Consider the following 25,671-nt stretch of genomic DNA (forward strand, 5'->3'; position numbering starts at 1 on the left):
GAAAAGGTTCATCCTTGCCCTCTGGCTGATTTATTAAGCTCATCAGGCTGTCTGTCAGTGTCTAACACTTGCATCCTGTCAGAATGGTGTTTTATCATATATGACAATTTAATTTACATTTGTCATAAAGTTAGCACTTTAATTCCAATACTTACAATACTGTGTGCACAGTGGGAATTACACCTTTAATCCTGGCAGTGTGGTTAGTGTCACGCTCTACCCCTAGAGCTGCATTTGCCCTAAATTACCCAAGTGAAAAGGGCAAAAAAAAGGAGACAGAAATCAAAGCCAGATAAGCGTAGCTCTGCTCATGTGCAAGTGAGCAACTCTGACTTCTGACTATAGTTTGATGAAAAGATAACCATAAAAGTTTTAAGTTGAATGCATTTTTTTTTTATCTTCATTTGTCCATGGACAGCATAATGAGCACATATTTTGTGTGTCTCACACTGGCACACACTCGTAAGCAGGGCAGGAACACATTCTGGTATTTGTTACGATGTGCAAAACCGCTCACCCTTTAGAGAGCCTCTTCCACTTGGTTGAGGAAACTGTGAAAAGTGCTTTTGAGAATAACTAGCCACCAACCACCAGTTTAACCAGTTTGTGTATCTTAGTGCAATATTTGCATCAGATGTATTTGGGTTAGTTGGGGACAGTGAGATGAACTCTGCATGTGGTGCCTCTGCTTTCCTGAAGCAGTTCACTCACCCCTCCTTTCCCTTGTCCTACACTATTTCTTTTTGCCTCGTTCTCTGTAAAAAATCCGCTCTCTGTCTCTCCTTACCCGATAATGAATGCAGGAACTCTCCTTCATATGTGTTTAGCAATGCCTGGAGACTGGTGTCGACCCATGGTCCCTTAATTATTAATTTGACGTTATGCGCTGGCCGTTTGATCATCTCCACATATCTGTATGATTCAGATTTAACGAGTACCCCAGGAGACTCTGTTTTCTCTCTCTCTCTCTCTCTCTCTCTCTCTCTCTCTCTCAGGCTTGTTGTCTTGAACCTCCTGCAAGCAAGGCACAAGCAAAAAATCTCAGCACCAAAGCACCAAAATTACCAACTTTTGATGAACAGTTTAGCCAGAGTCTCAGTTCTATGAGACTTGTGTGTTTCAAGTGAGAATTGAACCACCAATGGCTTGCTTTTCACTGTCATACAGGAAAACACACTTTCATACAATGTTAATTTAAAACAAACCCCCCCTTTTACTGCCTTGTCTTTTAAATACCCTTCTCTGAGGGTTTGATACTGTGCTTATAATATCCAGACTCCTTGTTCCCTATGGAGAGATCTTTGAGCTACTAATCATCAGCATCCTGGCACAGCATCAACATACAAATTCACAGCATCATGATTTACATACAGAACTACATGGCACTGAAATTAGGATACTAGATGAGGCACAGTACTTTATTTCAACCTAAGTGTGTACTGCAGGGGGAGATTCGGGATGGCAATGTGGCCCAGTGGTTAAAGAGGCTGCTCTGTCACAAAAAAAATGCAGATTTAACCGCCATATCCCAAGTGTCCCACTCTTGGGACTCTCAACTCAGTGTTGATAGATCACTATCGATAGACGGTGAGCTGTCTGTCTAACCTGTCTGTCTCTTCTAGCTATGCATTTGCTCAGGAAAAAAAAAACAAAAAAAAACTGTCTCCCTTATCCAAGACTTCGTTCTGCTGCAGAACAGTGTGTGTGGGTGTCTGGTACAGAGTGAGAATAGGATACAGAAGAGGTTGTAAGAGGAGGAAAGTGTGGGCGTGTGTGACATTAGAGAAGCGTGTGCGTGTGTCTTGTGTGTGGGAATACGCATTTCGTAGTCTGTTCTTTCGGAAATGTGATCTCACATATTTAACTATGCCTTGAAAGGAACTGAGTTAGCTCCAGTGGAGCAACATTTGTCTTATGACTTGTGTTAATGACTTTCTTCCTCTCTCTGTCTGTCCTCCCCCATCTTTCTTACTCTGTAGCTGCACCACGGTTCACTAAAGTTCCCGTCGACCAGATTGGTGTCTCAGGGGGCGTGGTCTCCTTTGTGTGCCAGGCGACAGGCGATCCCAAGCCAAGGGTTAGCTGGAACAAGAAAGGCAAGAAGGTTAACTCCCAGCGTATAGAGGTGAGTCAGTGAGCCCTGCTGCTCAATGTTGCTAACTGCTGCACTCTACAGATGAGGGGGTAACATTGTTGTTACTGTCCTGTGCCACATCACTCAAACTCAAGCAGCCTTCTGGGTTGGAAAAGAAGGAGATTTCACGCCATCATGTTACATCATATCATTGGTGTACAGCACGTGCAATAAAGTCTGTTCTGCACTTACTGAAAGGCTACATAAACACACTATCACACTATGGAACACTATCAAAGAACATAAGGATGATTGATTTGTTTCACAAATGTGTTCACAGTCGACTGTGGGTCAGAAAATATTTTAATAAAAAAAAAAAAAAAGAAGATATTGTTGAGAATTACAATTCTGTACTAACTGAAAAGGTCTGTTATCAAAGAGCATAAATGAATACTTACTTTCTACATGCCAGTGGGTTATTGTTTATGGGCTGCCATCCATTTGAGCATACCCAAAAAGCACAACCAAAAAATACTTGAGCACTATCCCTTTATTTCTAGCGCCGTTTGCTGTAATCTGCCAGCAAAGCAGCTCCAGTTGCATTGTACAAGTGTAATACCCCATAGCACCCATGGGGTCAGAGAGAGTGTCCCAGCTTTCATTTTACAGCTTTGTGAAAAACTAAGACAACATCTAAGTGCCAAAAACTGCAGTTCCGCAAATGGCCACTTGGGGCTGGCTCCAGAAGAAAGTTGATCCCTGTTGACCCTGATAATAAAATTCCCAACTTTTCAGGAGATATAGATGTTTATACAGCCTGGTACAAGAATGCTTTTGGTCTCTATGGCTAATTTCAACATGCATGACAACTGTTTTGGGTTTGACTTTTTTTTTTTTATCTCACCCGTTTACATTTAATTAAGGCTTTAAGTTATGCATGATTAAGTGGATGGCTGTTTTGAGTGACACGTTGTCTGTTTACCATAGACGTCCCCACAGTCTATGAGGTGCATCCACCCCTCGCTCCTCCACAGCTCCACCCTCTCTTCCAAATATGGTGATTTTTGGCTCCAACAATCCAAGATGGCTTCAGCCAGAATGCCAATCTTGAGCCGTCAAAATGAGATTCCACTGAAATCCCGCTTATGCTGAAATGTCATGCAACACTGAACTAAAACTAAAGATCATAAAAATAATATGTCCCTCATTTTTTTTTACTTTAGTAGCCCACACATACTCTTTTTCAACATCAACCTGCACCGCACAGTCTCCTGTTGCAAGCTGGGTTCTCACACAGTCTTAGAAAACACATTAAAGGGTGTCATCAATTGCTTTTTTCACCCACAGTTTTCACAAATAGACCTGGACAACAACTACCAATCTTTTCATGGACTGGCCTCTCTAACCACTGAGCAATGCGCAGAGGCACCATTGGCTACAGTCGCCCAGTAACGCAATGCAGAGCCCTCCAATTCCTCCCTCTGTTCTCTCTGCACTTGACTGGTTCTTTCTCTGTTGTCACATTCTTGTTTCTAGCGTGCATTTCTGTTTCTGCATACCGCCGTGTCTTTGTGAATGCGTCTGTCTGTGCGTTATTCATGATGTTTGTTGTTCAGTTCTCGGCAGGCGTCCCAGATGGCATCTCTAAAAGTCTTGATTGATGCTCAGTGTCTCTTAATTAAAAAGTTGCTTTCGTTAACGACGGCCGTGCACAGAGATAGACATGCACAGGCTGCAGCATGATGACAACCACAGGGGAGGGGGCTAAAAAGCAAAAAATGACAACAACATCAACAGGGGAAGAAGCAGCATCTCAACGGAGGACAAAATAAAAAGACGGGTTGTGTTTATACGTTCTCTTTTTCTGCATGCTAAGTGGGAAACAAAGCCAAGGGCGTGAAGGAGCCCGCCAGAACGGACGCTTCTCTTCCTCCGTTTAGCATGAAATAAAAAATTTGTAAAGGGGTTTTGAAGTAGTTCTGTTTTTTTTCTCCCCGTTCTACCCTCTAGACAGCTGCTTTGATATCGATCATGATGCCATGTTCTGCAGTGTTTTTTAGCCTAATTAGCGGCTCAGCCCTGAGATGTGCAGCAGTGGAGCAGCAGGGCTGCTGAAGACTTGTGCTTATATCTCAAAGTCATGCTTTGCTGTGAGATCTCAGCAGCGAGCCCTTCGTCAAGATGTTGTAAGTTCCTCTGAGGAACAATAGATGTTGGAAGAGTAGGTGTGCTGTGAGACTGGCAGACAGGCTGACCATCTTCTCTAACACTTCATCCATCCAGAAATTATATCAAAAGAGATTAGCCCGCAAAATGACTAGCTATATTAAAAGGAAGGGATAAGGGGTACAGAAAGACCATCATTTAAATTTAAGTCATTTACTTAAATCTTGAGGTTGTACTTGTGGCACTATACATGGCTGTTGATGTGATTTTCGGGGAGATCAAACCTGTGGTTCTTCAGATGTTGGCCAGTGGCCAGTTTCTGTAACTACTATGGTAAAACTGCCACTGTGTACTGTCACCCACTGGCACCAAGTTTTGAAATAAAGACACATTTAAAAGGTTGCTATTAAGGTAGTTCTACTTTATATAACGAAGAAATGGATTTTTAATAATTGGTCAAGTTAAGGATATAAACTGAGATTATTGTCATGCGCAGGCATGTTTCAGATGAACTTTATTGTTCTTAATATTTAAATCATCAGGTGCTGATATTCAGTAAGGTTATAGTGAGTCTGCATTGGCAGTTAATATAATAAAGATTGTGTTGATAAATTTGTTCTTATACCCTTTTTCCAGCAACAAGAAACAGATTCTGTTGCTGTTTGCGCACCTAATTATGAACAATTCAAAGCATTTTGACCAAAAATAAATAGAAAAGTTGGTTCCCAGCAGGAATTTCAAAAACAGCAGGTTTTCCTTCTCCTGGAAATTTGAGCCATAACAACATCAATGGACGTATCATGTTCTACAGGTTGGAAAAAGAGGATGGAGTCTTATACTATAGCCTTCTCGTCAGTTGGTAATGGTTGTTTTTTTTAGATAAAAAGAAATAGCTTTAGTAACAGAACAAAAGCTTGCAGACAATCAGTGCGATCAGCGATCTTCCTATTAACGATGACTTCCATTGTGTATTGTACAAAACCCTCCATTGATGACTCATCCCTGATTATAATGTTCCCATCCAAAACTCGAAACCCAGGCTGGTTCGCTAGACAGCTCCAAGGTTCAGAAAATCGTAATGTTCAAGTACCTGAGCAAATTTGGTGTAAAAAGGGCATCAGTCATATTTATATTGTCTTTGTCATGTACTTGTTATACTTGAATGATAATCGCACATAGTGAACACAAACAGCTTTAACAAAAAGACCATTTTCTACTCTATTGTAGATTTATTAGAAAGTGACTGATGTTGTTACTGAGTGTCCTTTATCATTTCTGATTTTGACACATAAAGAGTATCTTGATAATTCAAACATCAAAGGCATTAATGTTTATGTAGCTCTTCCTAAATGTAATCATTTTTGAAAGCAAGTCTTTTGTTATAATAACTACAGCGTCTTTCTACTCAGTATTCCCAGCACATGTTGCATTCTGAGTGTAGTCAGATTTTGTTTTTAAGAAGTGCTTTCAACAAGGTTCAAACAATGGGCTTTACAGAGAAAAAAGGGCATAATTACAGATAAAAACAAGAGATGAAAACACGAAAAAGCGAGCACATCATACGCAAAGATACGGGGCCCAAATTGTGTTTGCATGTGTGTGTGTTGAGGCAGTTTGTTTCCTTATATATCTGCATTTCATGAGGGCCAAAGGCTATAAATAAATGGACACATTGTACCTTTCCTACCAGTGATATTTTGTTTTCAGTCACTTCCATATGTGTTTGGTTTTTGGTCCAGTGTACAGTCAGTGTCCAGTTTTGAGAAACTGACTTCTCAGTGCAGTTACGTGACAAGACTGAGACCAAACTCATCTTTCTAAGAAAAATGTTTGCTCTAATGCCTAACCCAACCTTATTATTTATTCTAACTTTCAGACCATTGAGTTCGACGAGGGTGCTGGTGCCGTACTAAGAATCCAGCCTCTCCGAGCGCCACGTGATGAGAACATCTACGAATGCGTTGCTGAGAACAGCGAGGCCGAGATCACCGTCAATGCCAAACTGTCCATCATCAGAGGTGAGTCCTGAATTATGAAACAGTGTGCAGCGGGGTAACTCCAAAATAAATCATTAAAGTGGACGTCCGTGAGCTTCTCAGGTTTTTTATGATGACATCTTGCCTTTTTCAGTTTTTGTACTGAGCTTGCCAGCAAGTTAGGGCTTTTTTTTTTTTAATTTATGTAAGAAGTGCTCTAGTATTTGTCTGGTAAGCCTTTTTGACTGTAGCTGTAAAGCAGGGTCATATGTTTCATACAAGATTCACTCCATACTGTTTGGGACTCCATACTGTTACTCCATAACATATGTGATTTTATTACATTTTGGCATATGAGCAACAAAGATTGTCTTTGTGTGTGCTGTGAGTTTTATCGATAAAGATCTACCTGGCATCTGTGAAAGCTATCATTTATTTAGTACTACTATATAAGCTAAATCTGTTACATGAATCATCACTAGAGAAGCCAGATTAACGTATGTGAAAATGTTGAGAATTATCTCCCAAAGCTTTTGTGCAGGTGCATGTCACAGCTTTAAATAGACTCATACTCAGTTACAACGGATGGACAGCTTGAACACGGCTCATCAAAGGTCCATCAGTTTGATGAAACTAATCAACTGTCCATTCATAGAAGAGCAGAACCTCTATTTGCCCGCAATGAAAACACATAGGAGCCCTGAGTGAAAAAGATTGATTGGTCACCACCACACACGGTCAGGGCACATGGCAGACAGATGTGTCTGTAGAACACACACACATAAACAGGTGCAAAAATAAACCAACTGAACTTTGTAGACCTTTTATTGATCTGCTCATATAGGTGCTATTTTAAATTCACTTAAGATTTTAAACCTGTTTTTATTTCAGCTCTAGCTTAGAGGTCAAAGAGAACAGTATCATAGGCAAGCAAGCATGTGGTCACACACTCCCGCTTTCTTCTCTCTCGTTCTACCTGTCTCTGTCTGCCTCAGATACATAGACACACACACATTGTCTCCTCTTCTGTTCTCTCTTGCTGCCATCTGCCATGTTTCCAAGGCTGGATGAAGCTGAGCTATTGCTGGCTGGCAGTATACGAGCTAGGCCTTCCTGGCTGTCAAATCCACAGGCAGTGCGGTGTGGTGGGGTGTTGGACCAGGGATTGGAAGCCTGGCCCAGCGTCCTGGGTTAGTTATTGTTAGCAACAAACCCCCCATCCTGGAAGCACGCTGTTGGGTGCTAAGGGGGTGTTATGGCCTAAGGTGCCCTTCAAAACTTGATATGCATTTTGTAATGTGGTACTTGGACTTTGAAACTACATTTATGTTCACATTTTTGACAATTCATGCCATTGCCTGGAGTGATGTACATTGAGTGAGCAAACGTGATCTCATCCTTGCTTTTGCCACTTGGGCGGTAGCCCGGGACGTTATTAAAACTACACCGGGGGCAGCCTTTTGCCTTGTATCCTGAAGCAGATGGAGCCGGCGGTAAGAAAGGGTTGGCATTTAGGTTTAGGCAACAAACGACTCGGTTATTGTGGGGAAAGGCTAGGGAAGGAAATCACCCCACATATGGAGGCACAAACCCGGCGGTAAGAAAGAGTCAGCAATTATAGTTAAGGCAACAAAACTACTTGATTAGATTAAAAAAAAGCGGACTTTCACACTCTTTCAGCTACGTCCATTGTTCTGACCGTCAAATAATGATGCAGATGGGTTTACATTGGAGTTGGTGAAATGTCTGATGCGTCTCACAAAAAATGCTGTACCCAAGCAGCACATTTTGATAACCTGGGAGTGGGACCAGGCTGACCCGACAAATAGCAGTTTTGTCCTGCACTTAAGGACTTTTGCTCCTGATGGCTGAGTAGTGGCTGAGATGCTCCATAGAATAGTATCTGCTGCTTACCAGACACTTGAATTCAAAATGCTGTGTAGGATGTGCCCAGTAGTATTTCTAAAGCATTACGTGATCACGTAGAAATCAGACTTTCAGCCTGTATCATTAGTTTCATGATCCATTAAGTCATGTTAATTTTTTTAAGACCACATTTTATTCATTTTCAGTTCTAAATTCATTGATGGAGTGTTGTGAAAATCAAGTCTGGAAAACCATTTACAAAGACATAGTGGACACACACAGACAGATTGAAAACAGGGAACAAGCCCACAGAATTTTAAACTACAAGCGCAGGCATTTGCATGTCAGTGTGTGCAATTGTGTGTGATGGAACAGGGCAAACCCAGGGCGGTCCACAAGAGCAAAAGGAAAATGAAAAGTTATTGGAATCAGCTCGACAAGGTTTCCTCTAGAGCTCAGAGTAAGATAGCAGCTCTCTTGCATAGGCAAGACCTGGCACTGAAGGAGGGATGAGAGTGTGATGATGGGGAGGGTGAAGGTGCAAGATGAGCGGCAGAGGAGGAGGGCAGTACGTTCTCTCTGTTTTCCATCTTTAATGAGGTCGAGTCCCCCTGCATTAACCCATTAGGAAGGAGACAGGAAAAGATATAGAGAGAAAAATGGAAAATATGAGAGGAGATAGATATAATTTAATTCACAGAAAAGAGCAGAAATGTGAGGAGGGAGAAAGGTGTTTGGGGTGAAGTGAAAATGGGTAGAAAGCAAGAAATAAAATGAGGGTGAGTGTTGGGAGAGAGTGCACGGAGATGGAAGTGGAGCAAACCAGCAGAACAAATAGGAAAAAAATTGAGAGAAGTTGGCCAAAGATGAAGGGAGACAACGGGGCGTGCTGTGGACGATTGGCAATGTAGAACAGGTGAGGAGGACAATAGCCGAACATGGGTTCTTGGAACAGGGGCAAAGGATTATGGGATATGGGACAAGGCACAGGGGATACATCCCCAGTAAACAGAGGGGATGTGGTGTGGGATCTGGAGAGGCAGAAAATGGGTCGCCACAATGGGTGACTTGGCCAGAAAGCCATGGCACACATTTGAGAAAAAAACACAGCTGCATGCACACGAGCGCTTAAACTAATAGAGTAACATACATTTAAACAAACATGCATGGCTTATTCATCAATGTAAGGCTTGCATGGCTACACACTTGCTAATAAAGGGTTGTGAAACTTCCTGAATGCTTAATTCATTATGTGAAATATAAATTTGAATAAGAACGAGAATTATTCACTCAAAGTAGCAGCAGTCCACAAAGACAGGAATATGAATATGTGCATTGTCACAGTTTAGCACACATATACACATCAACTCATCTGCCATGACACACATGTGGGCTCTGCTTGGAGTTTAACGACAGCACAGAGTTTACCACACACATATTTCAGTAATTGTCTGAACCAAAAAAGATATGCATAAATACAGCAAAGAGACACACACGTGCGGTAGTGTGCAGGCACGCCAACACTCTCAACATATGTAAACTAAGTTACAGCTAAAAAAAAATGTACATATTGCATTATAGAAACATTCTGCAAATACTTCACATACCCACAGACTTTTATTCATACAAAGGATATTTCATACTTAAACCCAGTCCTCAATGACACAACCCCACCCTCTCTTCTGCCGTCTCCTCATTTGTGCGTATGTGCATGGGTATGTGTGTTGGTGGCAATGGCTGGGTGCGTTTAGCATCGGCTGTGACACCTCCTTGGCTGTTGCTCCACTGCCTCAGCTGAATACCTAAGATGGGGGCCATCTGGCTTTACTAAGACTTGTACACAGTCCTCTGGGAGTGCTTGGAGAGGGACTGACAAGCGTCTGAAGAACACTCTTGAGATCTGACTCCACTTGCAGCTTGCTTTGGGTTTTCTTGTCATGGGAACATTCTTTTTTTCTGTTTTTAGGATTTGACTGTTTTCTGAGTGTCAAAAGGAAGGCAAAGTTGCCACTGGGATACTGTCAGCTCATGCTGTTGTGGGGAGATCACGGGGAGTTATCCCGCTTTGTGCACTTGCATTTTAGACTGCTGCTGTCTTTAGCACTGTGATTACTGTTGCAAATAGATTCTCCCCTGCGGCATCCCAACGAGCAAAAACTGTGATGGATGAGATTTGGTCTGATATTCAGGCTGTTTTTATGTTGAAGAAGTTGTAAATATGATGTGTCTATTCGTGTGTTTGGAAAATCCTGTGTTCAGATCACAGAGTTGCTCTAAAGGCAGAAATAATCATATTGGTTGAGTTGAACCTCAGTGGTGAAACCATGAAGCTGCAGCTTTTCTCATGAAGTAACAGTCAAGTATGCTCTGGGCCATTTGAACCAGCAGGCACCAGAGACTCACCTTTGATGCACACATGCAAACACACGCTTTTGTTCTTTGGTCTGGCCATATGTGAGTGCTAGATACCAGACCTAGCCATGACCTTCATTTGCAGCCGTGCACACACCCACACAGTCACACTCACATCCTGCTTATTTTCTTTTACCACTCCAGACCAGGTGGAACCAATCAAACAATGTACCCATCTCTGTCTGTCTTAACTCTCTTACTCTCTCCCAAACCTTTCCAACCATCATATGTTCTCCGACTTTATGCAAAGTAGCGAGTCTGGTTTCTGTCCATGGCACTGATTTTGTTCATATATATATATGTCTGTGTGTGTGTATATATGTGTATATAGTATATGTATATTACCTCACCCCTCCTTTTCTTTCTCTGGTGAAAGCTTCTTGTTTTACATATACATGCAAATCTTATTTATGTCAGGGTAAGAAAATGTCACTCAGGCCAGACTTTGATCTCAGTTTTTACTTTACAGTTGTTGGCAAAGATAATGCAATACTATCTGATTTTGTTAGCAGGAAGTGTTTACCAGTTTTTATCGCTTATTATGTTGTTTATACAAGTGGGATTTTTTTTTCTTGCTGCACATAGATACAGGTCAACACAAGCTGCATGTGCTGTTTCATTTGCTGGGTTTAAATTGACTGTAAACTCCGCCCATCTGCCAAGAGCAAAGCCATGCTGGTCAGGTTCGGGAACGCACCCACTATTACCCCAGAGGGGAGTTGGGGCATAGCGTGCCTACTGTTTGATCAGGCTGTCTGCTAATTGGCTGCTCTCTTGTGAAGGAGCAGGTAATGGTGAATTTTAATGAGCTTCTGGATCCTGGACACATACAGTCTGTGCAGACATCAAGACCAGTGAATTCAAGGTACCTTTTTATAGAAGAAGGGTTGAGAGGGAAGGGTTGAAACAGGGGTGGGAGACAGACAGAGGTGCAGTGATGAGTTGGGGTGAAAAAAGCTGAGCAGCAGCAAGAGGGAAGGAGAATTGGAGTGAAAGTTAAAGGGATGGAGACCAATCAACCTTTCAACCAGTTGTGGCTCCAGGCCAAGCCTTAAGACATTCTATTTCCTGTCTTCACCTTTTCTTTTTATACTCCATCTAACTTTTTTTCTGTCTCTCTCACACAATATCTCCACCCTTATGTTCAAAGCTCTCTTCACTCTATCTCTCTCTTGCACAGTTGTTCTCTATCCAATCTTCTTTCTTTGTATTTCAATGGGTTGTGTGTGAAACAGAAAGTGTAGCTAGTTGGAGTGGACAGCAGGCTGTAGGTTGATGTGTGTAATTACTAGTGTGTATGTGTGAGTGATACAGCCACTTAAGTAGATTTTAAACAGACTGCAGAAAAATTAAACACAAATTTAGATCAATTTTGTCAGTGACAACTGTTTTTTTGTTGTTTTTTTTTTCTAAATGCACAGTATGTCACAGAAATGCAAAGCATTTTACATGATGGACAGATGATTTACAGGCCTTGATTAGACACAGGTGGTTTTACCAAAGCATTAAAATGCCTTTTTTGCACTGAAGGAAATATTAAGCTTTGCTTTGAAACACTTGGATGCAACCTAGACTATAATGAGCAATACTAAGGCAAAGATTGAGAGAGGAGGAGGGGAGGCGAGGGAGAGATGAAGGTTGAAGAAGGTTAACCTCACATTACGTTAGGTTATGTTATGAACGGTTCTGATCTTCACAGCTTTAAGTGTGCAGATGTTTGCAATATGACTTAAGAAAAAGTGAGATTTCTCTGCATGCGTGTGATGCAATCTGATTTCAAATTTTAAAAAGTCTGAGCCCAGGCTAAGACAGAGAGGAAGAGACAGTTTGAGAAAAGAGAGATGATGAGAAGAGAGAAAAATAAGAGAAAATTTCTCCTCCTTGCTATTCATTTCATCAGTATTCCCCGTACGTATCTAACAAGCACCAGCACAAATACACATTTAGGTTGGTGAAATATTCCCCTTGAGTCCATGCGAGACCCCTTGGGTTTTTGTAACCTCTTAAAACTACATTTTACATTTTCTCACAAATATAAGGCTGTTAAAGAGAAAACTCTTCTCTGCTGAAACTTACTTTTTGCAGATGCAAGTTTTTGTTTTACATTTACATTTTCTGTTGCATTGATTTGTCTGTGGTCAGTTCTTCTTCTCCGTTCCCTTTGTAGTGCTAATGCTATGCTGTTTTGGTGTTCATGGATTGAATGCTTTTTTTCCCGTGTGTTTTATTTCCAAGAAAGAGGTGAGTCCAGGGCATCAGACAGGCTGGATGAAAAATTAATAAGACACATAGTGAAACATGAGCAGGTGTGTGTGTGTGTGTGTGTGTGTGTGTGTGTGTGTGTGTGTGTGTGTGTGTGTGTGTGTGTGTGTGTGTGTGTGTGTGTGTGTGTGTGTGTGTGTGTGTGTGTGTGTGTGTGGGTGGGTGGGTGTGTTTGTATGAGAAACAGAGTTAGTTTCCTTATGTGTGTGCATGGTTGACAGTCTGCATGTGACAGAGTGTCCGCGGTGTGTTTAAGTGTTTGTGCATGCATGTGTGTGTGTGGTGGGTGGGAGAGGGAGACAGAGTAAGAGAGAGAGAGAGAGAGCCAGCAGGCAGGTAGTGGCTGCCCTGTAATGAGACAGTGAAGAATAAGCTTGGCAGTATCAGCAACAGATCTGGCTGTTCTTTCTCTTCCTGTCCACCTGCCTCTGAGGTGACCTTTGCCCTCTTCCTCTAGTCTCATGCACCTATCGCAAGAGCAAGAAATGTGGTAAAGCCAAGAGGCAGAAGGAGGAAAACATTAGAAATACTGGAATATTATTCTAATATTCTAGTGTCTACCTTGTTTTTGTGAATGAATGAATGATCAAAAGGCGCATTGTGAGGCAAATACACATTTTTCATTTACTGTAAATTTATGACTCATTTTAAAAGACACTTCACAATTTTATGATAGATATCTCTGCAATGTTTTACCTACTTACTCAGATCAAATAGAAGTTTTTGGTGTGACCAAAAGGCACCATGTGAGGCCATTAAGATGTGTTCGGACTGTTAATGCAACAAAGTAATATCTTTTGTCATTTAATGTTATAAGAGTATGGACACATGTCTCACAAAGGTATATTTATCACATATTAATACAAGTATCAATAAAATGTTTTATTAAATTCAAGTATTTAGTAAATAATTATTTCTAGGGCTAAAAATTTACACAGATTCTGCATTTTATCATTTAGACTTTTGCTAGTATGACTTTGAAGTTGGCATGAATTTAAGTTTGAGAAGGGTACTTGCGGTGCCCTAATAATGAAAATAGCATAATACCTTTATATTATTGTGGCTATTTATTATCTAATTTATTATCGTGACTGCATGTGTTGTGGTTCGATACCTTCCAAAGTTGTGTTTTTGTCTTCTAGTGAGCGCAGCCTTGTTAAAAATGTATACTTCTTGTGGGTGTCGGTGGCTCAGTGGATAGAGCAGGCGCCCCATGTACAGAGGCTGAGTCCTCGCTGCAGCTGTCGCCGGTTCGACTTCGGCCTCGGCCCTTTGCTGCATATCATCCCTCTCTCTCCCCCTTTTGCACTTAAACTCTGTCCTATCCAATAAAGGCCAAAAAAGCCTTTAAAATGTCCTTTAAACTAATGTTAAATAGATAAATACAAAATTATTGAATGAACTGCAATTACAGTAAAGATAAATAAAGTAGCTACTGAATATACCACTGTTATAATAATGAAGTCATAATAACATTTAATAAAACATGGTTTAAAATAAGTAAAATAATAAAGTAATAAAGTAAATAATGCTTTTATAATGACTTTTTAAAAATTATTGCCCTAACTAAATACATCAAAACACAACCAAATGTGCTTTTACTTTGAAGGACCTGACTCTTCATGTCAGTGTTTTTGCGGTGAACTTTCAGCTTATTGTCAACAGGTGGATGTTAGCTGGCAGTTAAACAGATACTGTGGCACCTTTAACCATGAGGATTCATTCAACAAACAAAGAGTTCTCCAGTTCATATATTACTAATATTTGCAGGTCGCACTGGTGCTCCGTGGTCGCAAAATGTAACTAAATAGTTATGATCAGAGCTCTTCAGATACAAACACACGCTTCAGCTGCGCATACTATGACTACTCCTACTCATTAAGTTAGACTTTTACAGCAGGATGGTTAAACTTGGGGAACAATTCACTGTAAGCTGGAAACAAACTAACAGCTTTCCAGTTCATATATTAATAGTATTTGCAAATTGCAAAAGTGCTCTATGGAAGCAAAATGTGACTAAAAGTCACAGTCTGGAGCCCTGAAAAAACAATCCTTTATATATGTGAGGCCAAGAGCCATAGAAGAGAGACCTGAAATGCCAGTAGCTTAAAAAGATTACGTGACAATTTAAACTCTGTTCACGATAAAGTCATTTTATATATCACATGTGGAACAACCTGCGTTACCTCCAGTATATTCGATATATCGTCCCTTACTTTTACACCAATTGGCATCAAAAGCAAGAAGACTCTCTTAACTGAGCCTCAGACCCTGACATACCTAATATGACCAAGTCTGTTCCGAGCTAATGGAGTATACTCTTTCAGTTGTTTTTGCCAACTGCTTATCTCCAGCTTGTCCCTGACAAACAAGTCAATTCTCATTCCCAGACAGCACTCACCACCTCCACCAGTAAATAATACATTTGTTTAGTGGTGTTAAGATCTGCACCCATCGGTGCAGGTTACCTTCTCACATTGAACCCGTTCTTGCATGAGGCACCTGTTATCAGCTAGAGAATGCAAGCATTTTTTTCACTAACCATTAACCATATGCTCTCCCTTTGTGCAGAATTACATCAACTAACATTTCAGTTTTTTCGTCTTTTTTGCTGTTTTTGGCTCTTACATTTAAGGGGGATTATGTGTGCAGCAAATGCTTTGCTTTGCTCTTGATGGTTCTCCATGTTGTGTTGGGTTTCTCTAGTTGTTATTGGTGTTATTGGTGTATATAGTAGAGGGCAGGCTTGGCACAAACAACAAATCAATAGGCGGATGTTGACCACGTTGATGGCCCTTGTGCCCCTGATCTCTCATTGAAGGCTTAAGAAGTTCTGTTTTTTGCTCAGAAATATTCCTCTAACGCTGCCTTTCCAGTCTTGGAGGATATCTCTCTACCCACCTTTCACCTTTTCCTCCCCCTGCCCCACATCATACCTCCATATTGGCATTTGTATGCCTGCCAGACTATTGCTAGCCTTCTATCTTCCTCATTCCGTCTTTCTCTCTTGTAGAAAAAAAGTTCCCTCAAGAGGAAATTCACTCAGACGAGAGTTTATGGCCTCTGAATCCTTTGATCCTCAGAACCTGTAATGCAGCCACGGCGTCACTGTGGTAACGCCGCAGCAGTCCTGTCAAATGAAACGGGTGACATCTGTAATCACATGTGATTGAAGGATGAAGAAGGGGGACACAAGCTGAGTGGTAGCAAGAAAGAAAATAGTGGAAGAGGGAGAGAGTGAGAGTGAGTGAGAGAGGAGGTGGTGCTGATGGAGTGGGATAAGTGGAGGGAGTTTGCCTCTAGCCAGGGTTGGCTGGTTCCTGAACCTTGGCCATCAATTTCATATAATTCCTGCTCAAGTAGAGCGACCCTGGCCACCCCAGACATCTGGCCACAGCCAATATAAGATGGGTGGTAGAGTATAAATAAGGGAAAAAGGGAAGAGATTAAGAAGCAAGAAGATGGAGAGCAAGGGGAAAGCAGTAGGGGAGGTAGAGTCTGGCTGATTGGTTTACTTCTGGCTAGAAAGTTTAGATAAATGGATCCTTTGTCGCAGCAACAAGTTGGCCAGGGGACTAAATTGAGATATCAGTGTCTTTGAGACACTTTTACAATGATAAGCACTCACTTGGCTGATTGTCCTGGTGTTTCAACCTGTGGCAGTAGATACCCTTATGTTTCCTCCAATATCAGGTAATTTCCATAATCTTTTCCATAATGAGAAAGTGATAGTGGAAAAACAACATTTTCCTTTTCTTCATGTTCTGTTAAACAGCTAAAGTCGCCTACCATGTGTGGCGCCCCAAATACAACACTGATAATCAGTAATATGTATCTGATGAATGTATTTCCTTAAACCTATATTTATTTCAACTTTGATTTCAATCAGCAGTAAGACTTCATGCATCTGGTTCCTACTTTCCTTCACATTTTTCATTATATTTCATTAGATTTGTGCCAAAATTTTGGTCTCATATGATTTTGTTGGATGACTGAGAAAATGTAAATCATTTCTCTGCAATTCTGCAATTACTGCTGTTCTGAGTGTGTGTACATGGACATATTCATATTAATGTGCAGTTGGATGACCAGTGCAGCTAGACATGGGATTTCCTTGCCCACAACAGTTTTCAATTAATCTGACTGGGCAATTTAAAAAAAAGAAAAATACCAGTGCTTATAATAATACAAATTGCATATAATACATTTTTGCAATTGTATATATTTTACAATGTAAGATGAGCATGTGTAATCTAAAATATTTCAATGTCAATGCAGTCATAATGTGCAAGAAACAAGCCAAGAATCTAAACTATACTAGGATATGTGCTCCACAACTAAGCAGGGAGTAAGAGATGTGAGAAAAGAGGTGGTTCCTGTGGAAACGGTCTGAGTGACGACCTTTGGAGTGGCCCAACTCATGCATAAAGAAGAGCAAAGGGATATGGCCCAGACCACCACCGTCATGCATAAACATGAGCCACCAGCCCAAGTGACTGAAGTCGTACAACACGGAGGTCGTGCTGCCGGCCCTGCAGGATTGGCAGAGTTGATAAGACTTATAGTCCTGCATGCTTCACAAGTGCCGTGCCTACGCTTCCTGTGATGGAACTTGGATGGCAGGCTTAACAGCATGATTATTAGTATTTCTTCAATAAGAAAATAGGTTCAGTGTGTAAGAAGTATCAAACGAAGAATACAACACAATGGATTATGTTGTGAAAGACCTAATTATTTGAATATTATTATTGCATGGCATTGCTGTCCTTATTGAGATGTAAGGGGAACTTGTCAGAGGGACAAAAAGAGAACAAGAGTGTGAAGGAAATAGCAGTCGGTGAGAGGTCTGTTGGAAGATGCTATCCAGGACTTCTTCATGATTACAAAGCTTGTGTTCTGGAGTGCAGCCCAGATCCTACTGGATTCAACATCAGCTGTTCATGTTTGAAGAACATTGTGCTCCTTGGCCCTTAAAGGGCAATACCATTTTAAACATGTGTTGCTCTAGCCTCTGTCTTTCCCCTCTGTCCACAGACCCATACACATACATTTTGTGTCCCATTCTGCCGTTGAAATACTTGGAGTTCAGCGGGGGCGTCACCTTTCTGTTTGATTGGGAGCATCATTAGGTTGTTACAGGTGAAGGGGAAATTGTTTTTTTCCTTCGGTGCATTATGTACTGTATGTGCTTTTCCTTTTTTTCATTTAATTTCAGGTTCCTTTTACTGAGAGAGTAGAAGGTTTAACCATTCACCAATTTCTCTGTGAAATGCTGCTCCACAGCAGGAAATTATGCTGAAATTGCAGCTGAGGTCTTGTGTTGTCAACTTTTTCCCTGTTACCCAGCTTCTTTTCAAGTGACTTATTTATCCAATACTAATTGTTCTCTCCAAGGTGAAGGCCCAAATCCTTTGTGACCCTCATTGCCATGTGTGCTTGTCATCTCAAAGTGACATTAAACAATTACCTGGCAGTCTTCTGACCGGCACTCAATTCTAGCCACCACATATTTATAATTGTTCTGCTTACCAAAGGTGCCTCCAAACCTGTCATTAGCAGCTTAGTGCACTAAGCTAATGGCCCACCAAGACAATGACCTTGCACCCCTGCCCCACAAATCCACCACCACTTTTTTGCAGGTATTGTCAGTCTTTGCTTTCAGGTTTAGATATTTGTTTGGGTTGCTTTGGCAGAAATGGCACAGTGCGGCAGCTCAGCCCTCTCAGTTGCTGTTTTGGCCCAAAGTTGTTCGGGAAACCTTAGAGAGGCCTTTGCTCCACCTGTCGGGACTACCAAGCCTTGATTGTTACACACGTATAGGCCCTATTCATGCCCTGTTGAAGCAGTGGTTTTGGCATAAGAGTCTCCAATGTCGCCTTTTTTCACAAATGAATAGATCTTTTTTTTTTTTTACTCACAACAGAGGAGGCACTGCTGTAGAATGGTGATGAGCTGCAAAATATAGACACAAGGGAAGAGCAGCATTCTCAGTCAGCATTAGTATTTTGTAGTATTTTGTAGTCGAAAGACTGCTTATGACTCCAAGTACATTTCCAAACGTATGGGGTACACTGCGCCTCAGTGAGCTGTCAAATCACCCCCCCAATACGCTTTCTCATCAATGTCATCATTAATTAGATATGACATAAAGTAATGCTGCCTAGTTACATCGTCTGACAGGATCCAAGCTACTTCAGTTATTAAAAAAAAGTTGTATTAATAAGTTTTGGCTCTCGTGTAGCTACTATTTTTCCCCACACACTGGTGGGAAAATCCCTTTAGAAAACATGTCTAGCTACCAGACATTGGCTCAGTCACAGCAATTTCATTATTAAAACATTTCATTCCTTTCTGAATGGGAAGTGATAACTCAATGAAAAATTTATTAGTTTAGACTGCTGACTACAGAGGAGCACAGGACACTATATATACACATTAATATGCCATATGTAGGTATGCAAACAAAGTGTTCATGTGTCCAAGAACCCCATTGCCTAGGACATGCTCTATACTTCTTTAGATGAATATAGAGATAGAGAAATGTAAAGAGAAGATTTCCAGAGCAAAACACCTTTGACGACAATGTGTTACATTGCGAAAGTAGTAAAGCGCATGCATGAAAGGGGCTGTATATACACCACCTCATGCAATTTTCCAACCTTCATTGGAAATTGTATTTCAAAAGGAGAAAGCTGAGTTGGTCTTGCGATTGAATGAGATGGCATACATTACAGTCTCCTCAACTCTCAATTCTATAAAAATCAAACAGCAGAAGTCCATTTTGAGAGGCTTGTACAGCAGCATTGCCACCCACACTGTGTGGTAAACTGACGTCAGGTTTCAAGGTGCCCAGTGCGCCTCCACACAGAGTCCCACCCTCCCAAACACATGCGCACACATGCTTATAGAAACACACACTCAGAGCCACCCACTACTAAACCAGACCTGACTGGTTGACGTTTCTCTACAGTGAGGCATTTCCTTTAATGGCCCCGGCCTCATCCCCTGTCTCCCCTGGAGTTTGCCTGTCTTACCCCAGACACCTCAGGAGCCTGACAAGACAGGGGAGGGAGAAAGTGTGAGAGAGAGGGAGGGAGGGAACTCAATAAACTTCCACCGGTTGAAATGCATAAACAGAATTTTTTTACCCTTTTATGTTTTTTTTTCTCCTCCACCTCTTCCCCTTGCTGGCAGGGGATCTTTGGAGCTGTCCTAGACAATTACTCCTTTCTCTTGTCTGTGCTGTGTCTATCATGGTGGCTCACCACATCAGGGAAACAGCCTGTATTGTATGTTGTTTTTTGGTTTTTTTTACATTTAAACTGGACCCTTGCTTAAAATCATAGGTAGACACTTGTTAGAACAGCTTTCTCATCAGCTGAAACACATGCTTAGATAAAGTAATTAATGATGAAAATGTATCTTGCACTTTTACACGGGTGAAAATGTGTGCCACAATTTTCAGTCCAGCTTCATGTGTCTGTGAAAGGAAGTGTATTGATATAATGCAAATCTTGATTTAAGAGATTATGAAGAAGAAATGGCACTCTGTACTTTAATCAAAGTAGATCAAAAAGACACATCACTACTCACATAATAACATACATTGAAAAAATCTTGACAGATGTACTTTTTCATGATTCAGAGTACATGTATATTCCCCTAAGTCTTCAAACACTTTGCTATAAGCAATTACAACACTACATAGAACACACAAGGAACTCTTAAAAATACATATTTGGAAGCCTTGTTTTGTCAAAATGTAGCAGCCTCTGATATTATATGGACAACATTTAAATTTACTTCTTTGCCTGTAACGGACAGGAAATGATGCCCTACTATTACCCAGCTCAGCCCAAGGTTGAAATAATGTCTCCTGCCTAGTGCTATCTACAAACAGGATTTTCTTTACTTGGTTCGGTTCCTGATATTCGCCATCAGCTACTCTCCTCTGTGATTCTTTTGGCTTTCACAATTGACAAAACGGTGGTCATGGCTGCTACCTGTGGTGGTTGCTGCGTTTTGCTCTCCAAAATATCCCCCTCTTGGCTGCTACCACTGTCTTTCTTTGGCAAACAAGCTGTCTACTTGCTGTTTAGCTCAGTGGTGCTGATAGCTTTATGAATGTGGCCTAATATGGGCTGTGTTCGGAAATGGAGGTGGTGTGGAAAGTTTTAGCAAACCAACCACGGTCAGAACTGTCAGAGTAGTTGGACTGAATGCCAGACTAAAGTTTTGTCACTCACACATTTTCAGCTTTGCTGTTCTGGCACGTAAAGGTCCAGTGTGTAGGATTTAGGATAATATATTGGCAGAAATTGAATATAATGTAATGAGTACATTTTCTTTACTGTGTAATCACCTGCAAATAAGAATTGTTGCATTTACGTTAGCTTAGAATGAGTTGTTTTTTTATGTAGATTGCCCACAGCCATATTTCCACTGTAGTCCAGAACGGACAAACCCAACACTGGCAAAAGCCAGAAGCCCATCTACAATGAGCAGCCCAGGGAAGTCTTCTCTGATCTTACGTTATCAGAGAAAAAAAAAAGACATGAGAAGACATTAGCATAGCAACATTTTTTTATTTTTATTTTATAATCTCTGATTTTATTTATTTATTAATTGTTATGTGTTTTTTGAGCTGCTGGATACATGAATCTCCCTGCAGGGATCAATAAAGTATCTTCCTTGTATCTATTGATATGGTGGAGGAGTCACCCGTTTTCATCAAACCAAAAACTGTCAGAGATGCAGTGATTTGTAATGGGGAATTGCTTTATTCTGTGGGGGTTTTTTGTGTGGTTTTTTTTTTGTTTGTTTGTTTTTTTAATCATAGGGTCAATTTGTTTTGGAGAGGAGAAAACCTTTGTGGAGTATTCTGCTCCCAATAAAAACTGTAATAATCCCAACTGGGAGAAGTTTCAGATGGTTGCAATTTGTAATCTTCACCACTAGACAATTCTAACTTCCCCTAAATCTTACACATTTAACCTTTAGACTATAAGGATAAATTGCAAGAATCAAGGACAATTTAATGGAACACCAAGCTGCTGTGAATAAGCCTATGACCTTCTCCTCATAGGACATGGGCTTCATCTGCATATACAGCAAACATGCAGCATAAAATAGTAAAAAAACAAACAAACAGATAAAGTATTTACAGAAAAATGATTTTTTATTATTCTTCCTTAACCTCAGGGACCTAGTGGATACACAGTCACACAACAATTGCGTTAAATTCTAAAGTAAACAGCAAAATGCATATACAGCTTCAATGGGAAAAGATGAAGCAAATATATGGTTTACCCTTTGGGGTCGTCCTATGGTCAGATGCTGAACCAACAAACTCATTTTGCAGTGCAATAACCAATACTTCAAACAACTGCCTTACTTTCATCCCTTCCATTGTTTTCAATCTTTCTGTCTCTCTTTTTGTCTTCCTTTGTCACTATTTTCTTCTGCCACTTCTTCCTTTCTCTCATCTGGTCTTTCAGACTTTTTCTCTCGGGTTGTATTTGAAAGATTTGGATGTAAATGTTGCCCTTGGTGGCTAGATGTGCTAGGTGTGGAGAATACCAATGGGACATCAAGCGTCTTTCCGAGAACAGAGCAGGGGGGTAGAGGTTGAGTGCTCGCTGTATAATAACCATTATTCAGCTGAGATGGCTATCCAGAGAGGGCTATCGGTGCCGGGGCCAGAGACACTGTGATTAGATTTCCCCAGTGTTGCAATTCTTCTCTGTCCCTGGATCTTTCTGTGTCACTGTTCCCCTGTCTTCCTTTGTGTATTTCTCAAGCAATTTAACAGGAATCCCATTGGTTTTAAAAATTGGGGACTGTCACGGAAAGATGCATTGAAGATAGGAAAATTGTCTTAAACTTCCATCTGGTTTGCTTGGAAGATATACATTTGGCTATATACCATCATTACAAATTACTGCCACAGACAAGAAAGCTGCTAAGTCAAACAGGCCGGTGTGTTTGGAGTGAAGACCAGAAGCTTACACCTGACTTCACATGTTCTTTTCAAAAGCTGGTGGCTTTTAGCTGCTTTACTTCGCACCACAACTAAGTGCAGACAAAAACAGGTCGATGTCTTCCACTATGTAAAGAATACAAGTTTATGCTCTCAGAGCTGTGAAACATTTACCTTGTAGTCAAGCTTATATGATAATTGGAAATCTGAGCCATTTAGACTGAAAATGGGGTCCACATTTTTTAAAAGGAAAGGCAGTACTTGTGCGTAAACCAATCATGTGCTCATGCATTTAAGAAAACAGACCTCCTCCTAATACAGTTGCACCCCAGCTGTACTACAGAACCCCCTCTTAACACAGGCTCGCTTCTCTTTTCTCAGGCCTGCCTTTTTGATGTGAACAGTTGTGGTTGTGTTATAGGTGCAGAGCAAATGAAACTGCGTTGTATAGTCTCAGCAGCTGCGTCTGCCCATTAGTTGAACCTCTATTTAATGCTTTTATGTGTGTGAAAGGGTATGCTTCAGTATTCTTTACCCTCTGACAATATTTTCCATCATTATGTCTGTCTGTAGCTTGTTCTGAGATTCACACACCCCCATGCCATATTTATGCTGCAGGTGTAGCCGGTATAAAGATACATTCCACATCCGGTCTGCAAACGGTTCACATCCCTTACATCTTCACTGTAGCAAAAAAAAAGAAGAAGAAAAAGTTGACTTGCTGCTAGCTCATAGCAATATTTATCGGTTTTATTGCTCAGATGCATAAAGGCATGACAGACAGACCTGCAGTAGTTGTCATCTTCCTGTTGTAGGAACAACCTTTTTTAAACTACAAGTGCAATTGGTACAATTGGAGTACAATTTTGCAAACAGTGTGTTTAATTAACATTGTTGGGAAATGAGTCAGAAAAATATTAAATGTAAAAATGCCGAAAAATGCTGCAGTTTCTTTCCTTCATCTCTCTCTCTTTCTCTCTCTCTCTCTCTCTCACACACACACACACACACACTCACTCCCCCTGCAGCCCCCTCTGTGGTATTAATGCACAGACCTGCTTAAAGCCTCTGTCTCTATGCTGTGGCGCTGGGTAATCAGTTAACCTGATTATGCTGCTGATGAAATTAAATCATTTCAGTAAGTGAAAATAATAATATGAGTAATGGGTGCGGGGGACGGTGGAGCACCCTACGGCATTTACTGCAGCCCCAGCCAGTTGGGTTTTACCTCTCTTTCCCACTATAGCTCTCTCCTCTCTATGTCAGAATTGATGGCACAGAACAAGAACCTTTTAAGCCACTGTGTCAGAAATTTTGACATCAGATAAAAATGGATGATATGTGCAGTATAATAATGTAAAGATCCATATACTGGATGATATTCTGACCAATGTTCAGGACTAATTGTTGGGGTTAGTGGTCCAGTTTCCAGGTTAGCTTACATGGTAGAGCAGAGCGTTAACCCTAACCCTAAGTGTCATGTGAAATACTGTATGGCTAATTGGGTAAAGCAAACTACCAGCATTACAAAGTTCTATTTTTTGTGTTAGTCAGTGGATAGAGAAAGGCACTTGAAATGATAGGCGTCAGGGTGATTGAGTAAACCAAAGCTTGGGTGGACTATTCTATGTAGTACATTTTATAACAAAGGATCACATTGTATTTGCAACAGATAGACAGTGCTATGTAGTCATGCTTCTATATACAGTGTATAGCATAGCATTATGGGCTTCAAGGTTATACTTTCAGTTTTCCCCAGGACAGCTCATTCATTAGTATACTACATGTTGGGGGAAATGAAAGCGCCTATTAATGACTACTAACAAAAACCTATTGTAGGACTCTGTACGTACAGTTCTGACTATACCAGACCTAGATTTACTAAAAAGAGATTTTTGGTTCAGTAGCAGTGAATTACTGGAAATGGGATTAGTCAGGAGAGTAAAATGAGTTGAAAGGACAGACCTTTTAAGAGGGCCACACTTTGCATGATAGAAAGCAGAACGCAACAGCAGGCATGAGTCTGCAGATTAACAGCCGGGCAGTGGCTAAGCTAACCAGAGACTGATTAAAGGCTTTGCACCTGTCACTTGTGTAATGATATTAAATGGCAAAATGAAATTGAAGACAATTATGGATAATGATGGCACTCAAGCCAAAAAAAAAAAAAAAAAAGAATGACAAAACTCAAAATCAAGATTAAGGTGCAAGCAGAGATGAACAGGCCCTCGCACCCCCACCTATGTCAGGCATACTGGTGAGACGCAGACTGACACAGCCATGCCTTTTGGTGAAAGGAGAACACTGCATGGAGAACTGAAATGGTATTTCCTACACACAGCGCTGGAGCTGGAAATGTGTCAAGTTGCTTTATGTTAGAGATGAGCGAGTACACCATTATCTGTATCTGTATCTTTAATTGTATCCATCCAACCAGCTAAATCATCTGTAGCCATATCTGTACTCAAAGGAGGCAGGGCTTGAGATGGAAGTGGGCGGGGATTCATGCAAAAGTTTTTTAAGCCTGAAGTTGCTTTATATATTATGATTTGAAAGTTATTTACAGAAAAGCCTCAGAATTGAGCATCAGAACATTTTAATCAAAAATAATAAAACCTTTTGTAACAGCTTTTTAAAATTTAAGTTGCCATTGTTTAAAACTACAGAGGAGATTCAGAATCTTCAGACCAATGTTTTTGATCATAAGAGAAAGAAGCATATTTAAAAAACAAAACATGAACATAAACTACACAAGAGCAAAGCAAAAAAAGCACAAACAAGAGCTTTTGACACTGTTAGGTACTCAGGCCCTAATAAGGTCAGCTAGAGCCTGTGTGAAGCTTAGCTTCGGAGTCATGCCGAGCAAGCCAGATGTTGCCTGGAGTGGACACATATAGTTTGCCTTCACAGTAACCCTAGGTTACTGTTCTCCCTCT

The 25,671-nt window shown here is 40.8% G+C and overlaps 1 protein-coding gene across 7 annotated transcripts in view; it reads left to right on the top strand.

The window, feature by feature from the left end:
• Positions 1 to 25,671, top strand: part of ptprsa (protein tyrosine phosphatase receptor type Sa) — a 263,072-nt gene that overhangs the window by 130,331 nt on the left and 107,070 nt on the right. For all 7 annotated transcript variants that reach the window (XM_088077631.1, XM_088077634.1, XM_088077633.1 and 4 more), the window contains 2 exons: positions 1,980 to 2,125; positions 6,117 to 6,258. In XM_088077631.1, coding sequence (XP_087933757.1) covers positions 1,980 to 2,125; positions 6,117 to 6,258 — 288 coding nt within the window. The remainder of the gene's footprint in view (positions 1 to 1,979; positions 2,126 to 6,116; positions 6,259 to 25,671) is intronic.

Source organism: Plectropomus leopardus, chromosome 5 (genome assembly GCF_026936395.1).
Source record: "Plectropomus leopardus strain MGB_pleo_1.0 chromosome 5, ASM2693639v1, whole genome shotgun sequence".
In the NCBI taxonomy this organism is placed as follows: domain Eukaryota; kingdom Metazoa; phylum Chordata; class Actinopteri; order Perciformes; family Serranidae; genus Plectropomus; species Plectropomus leopardus.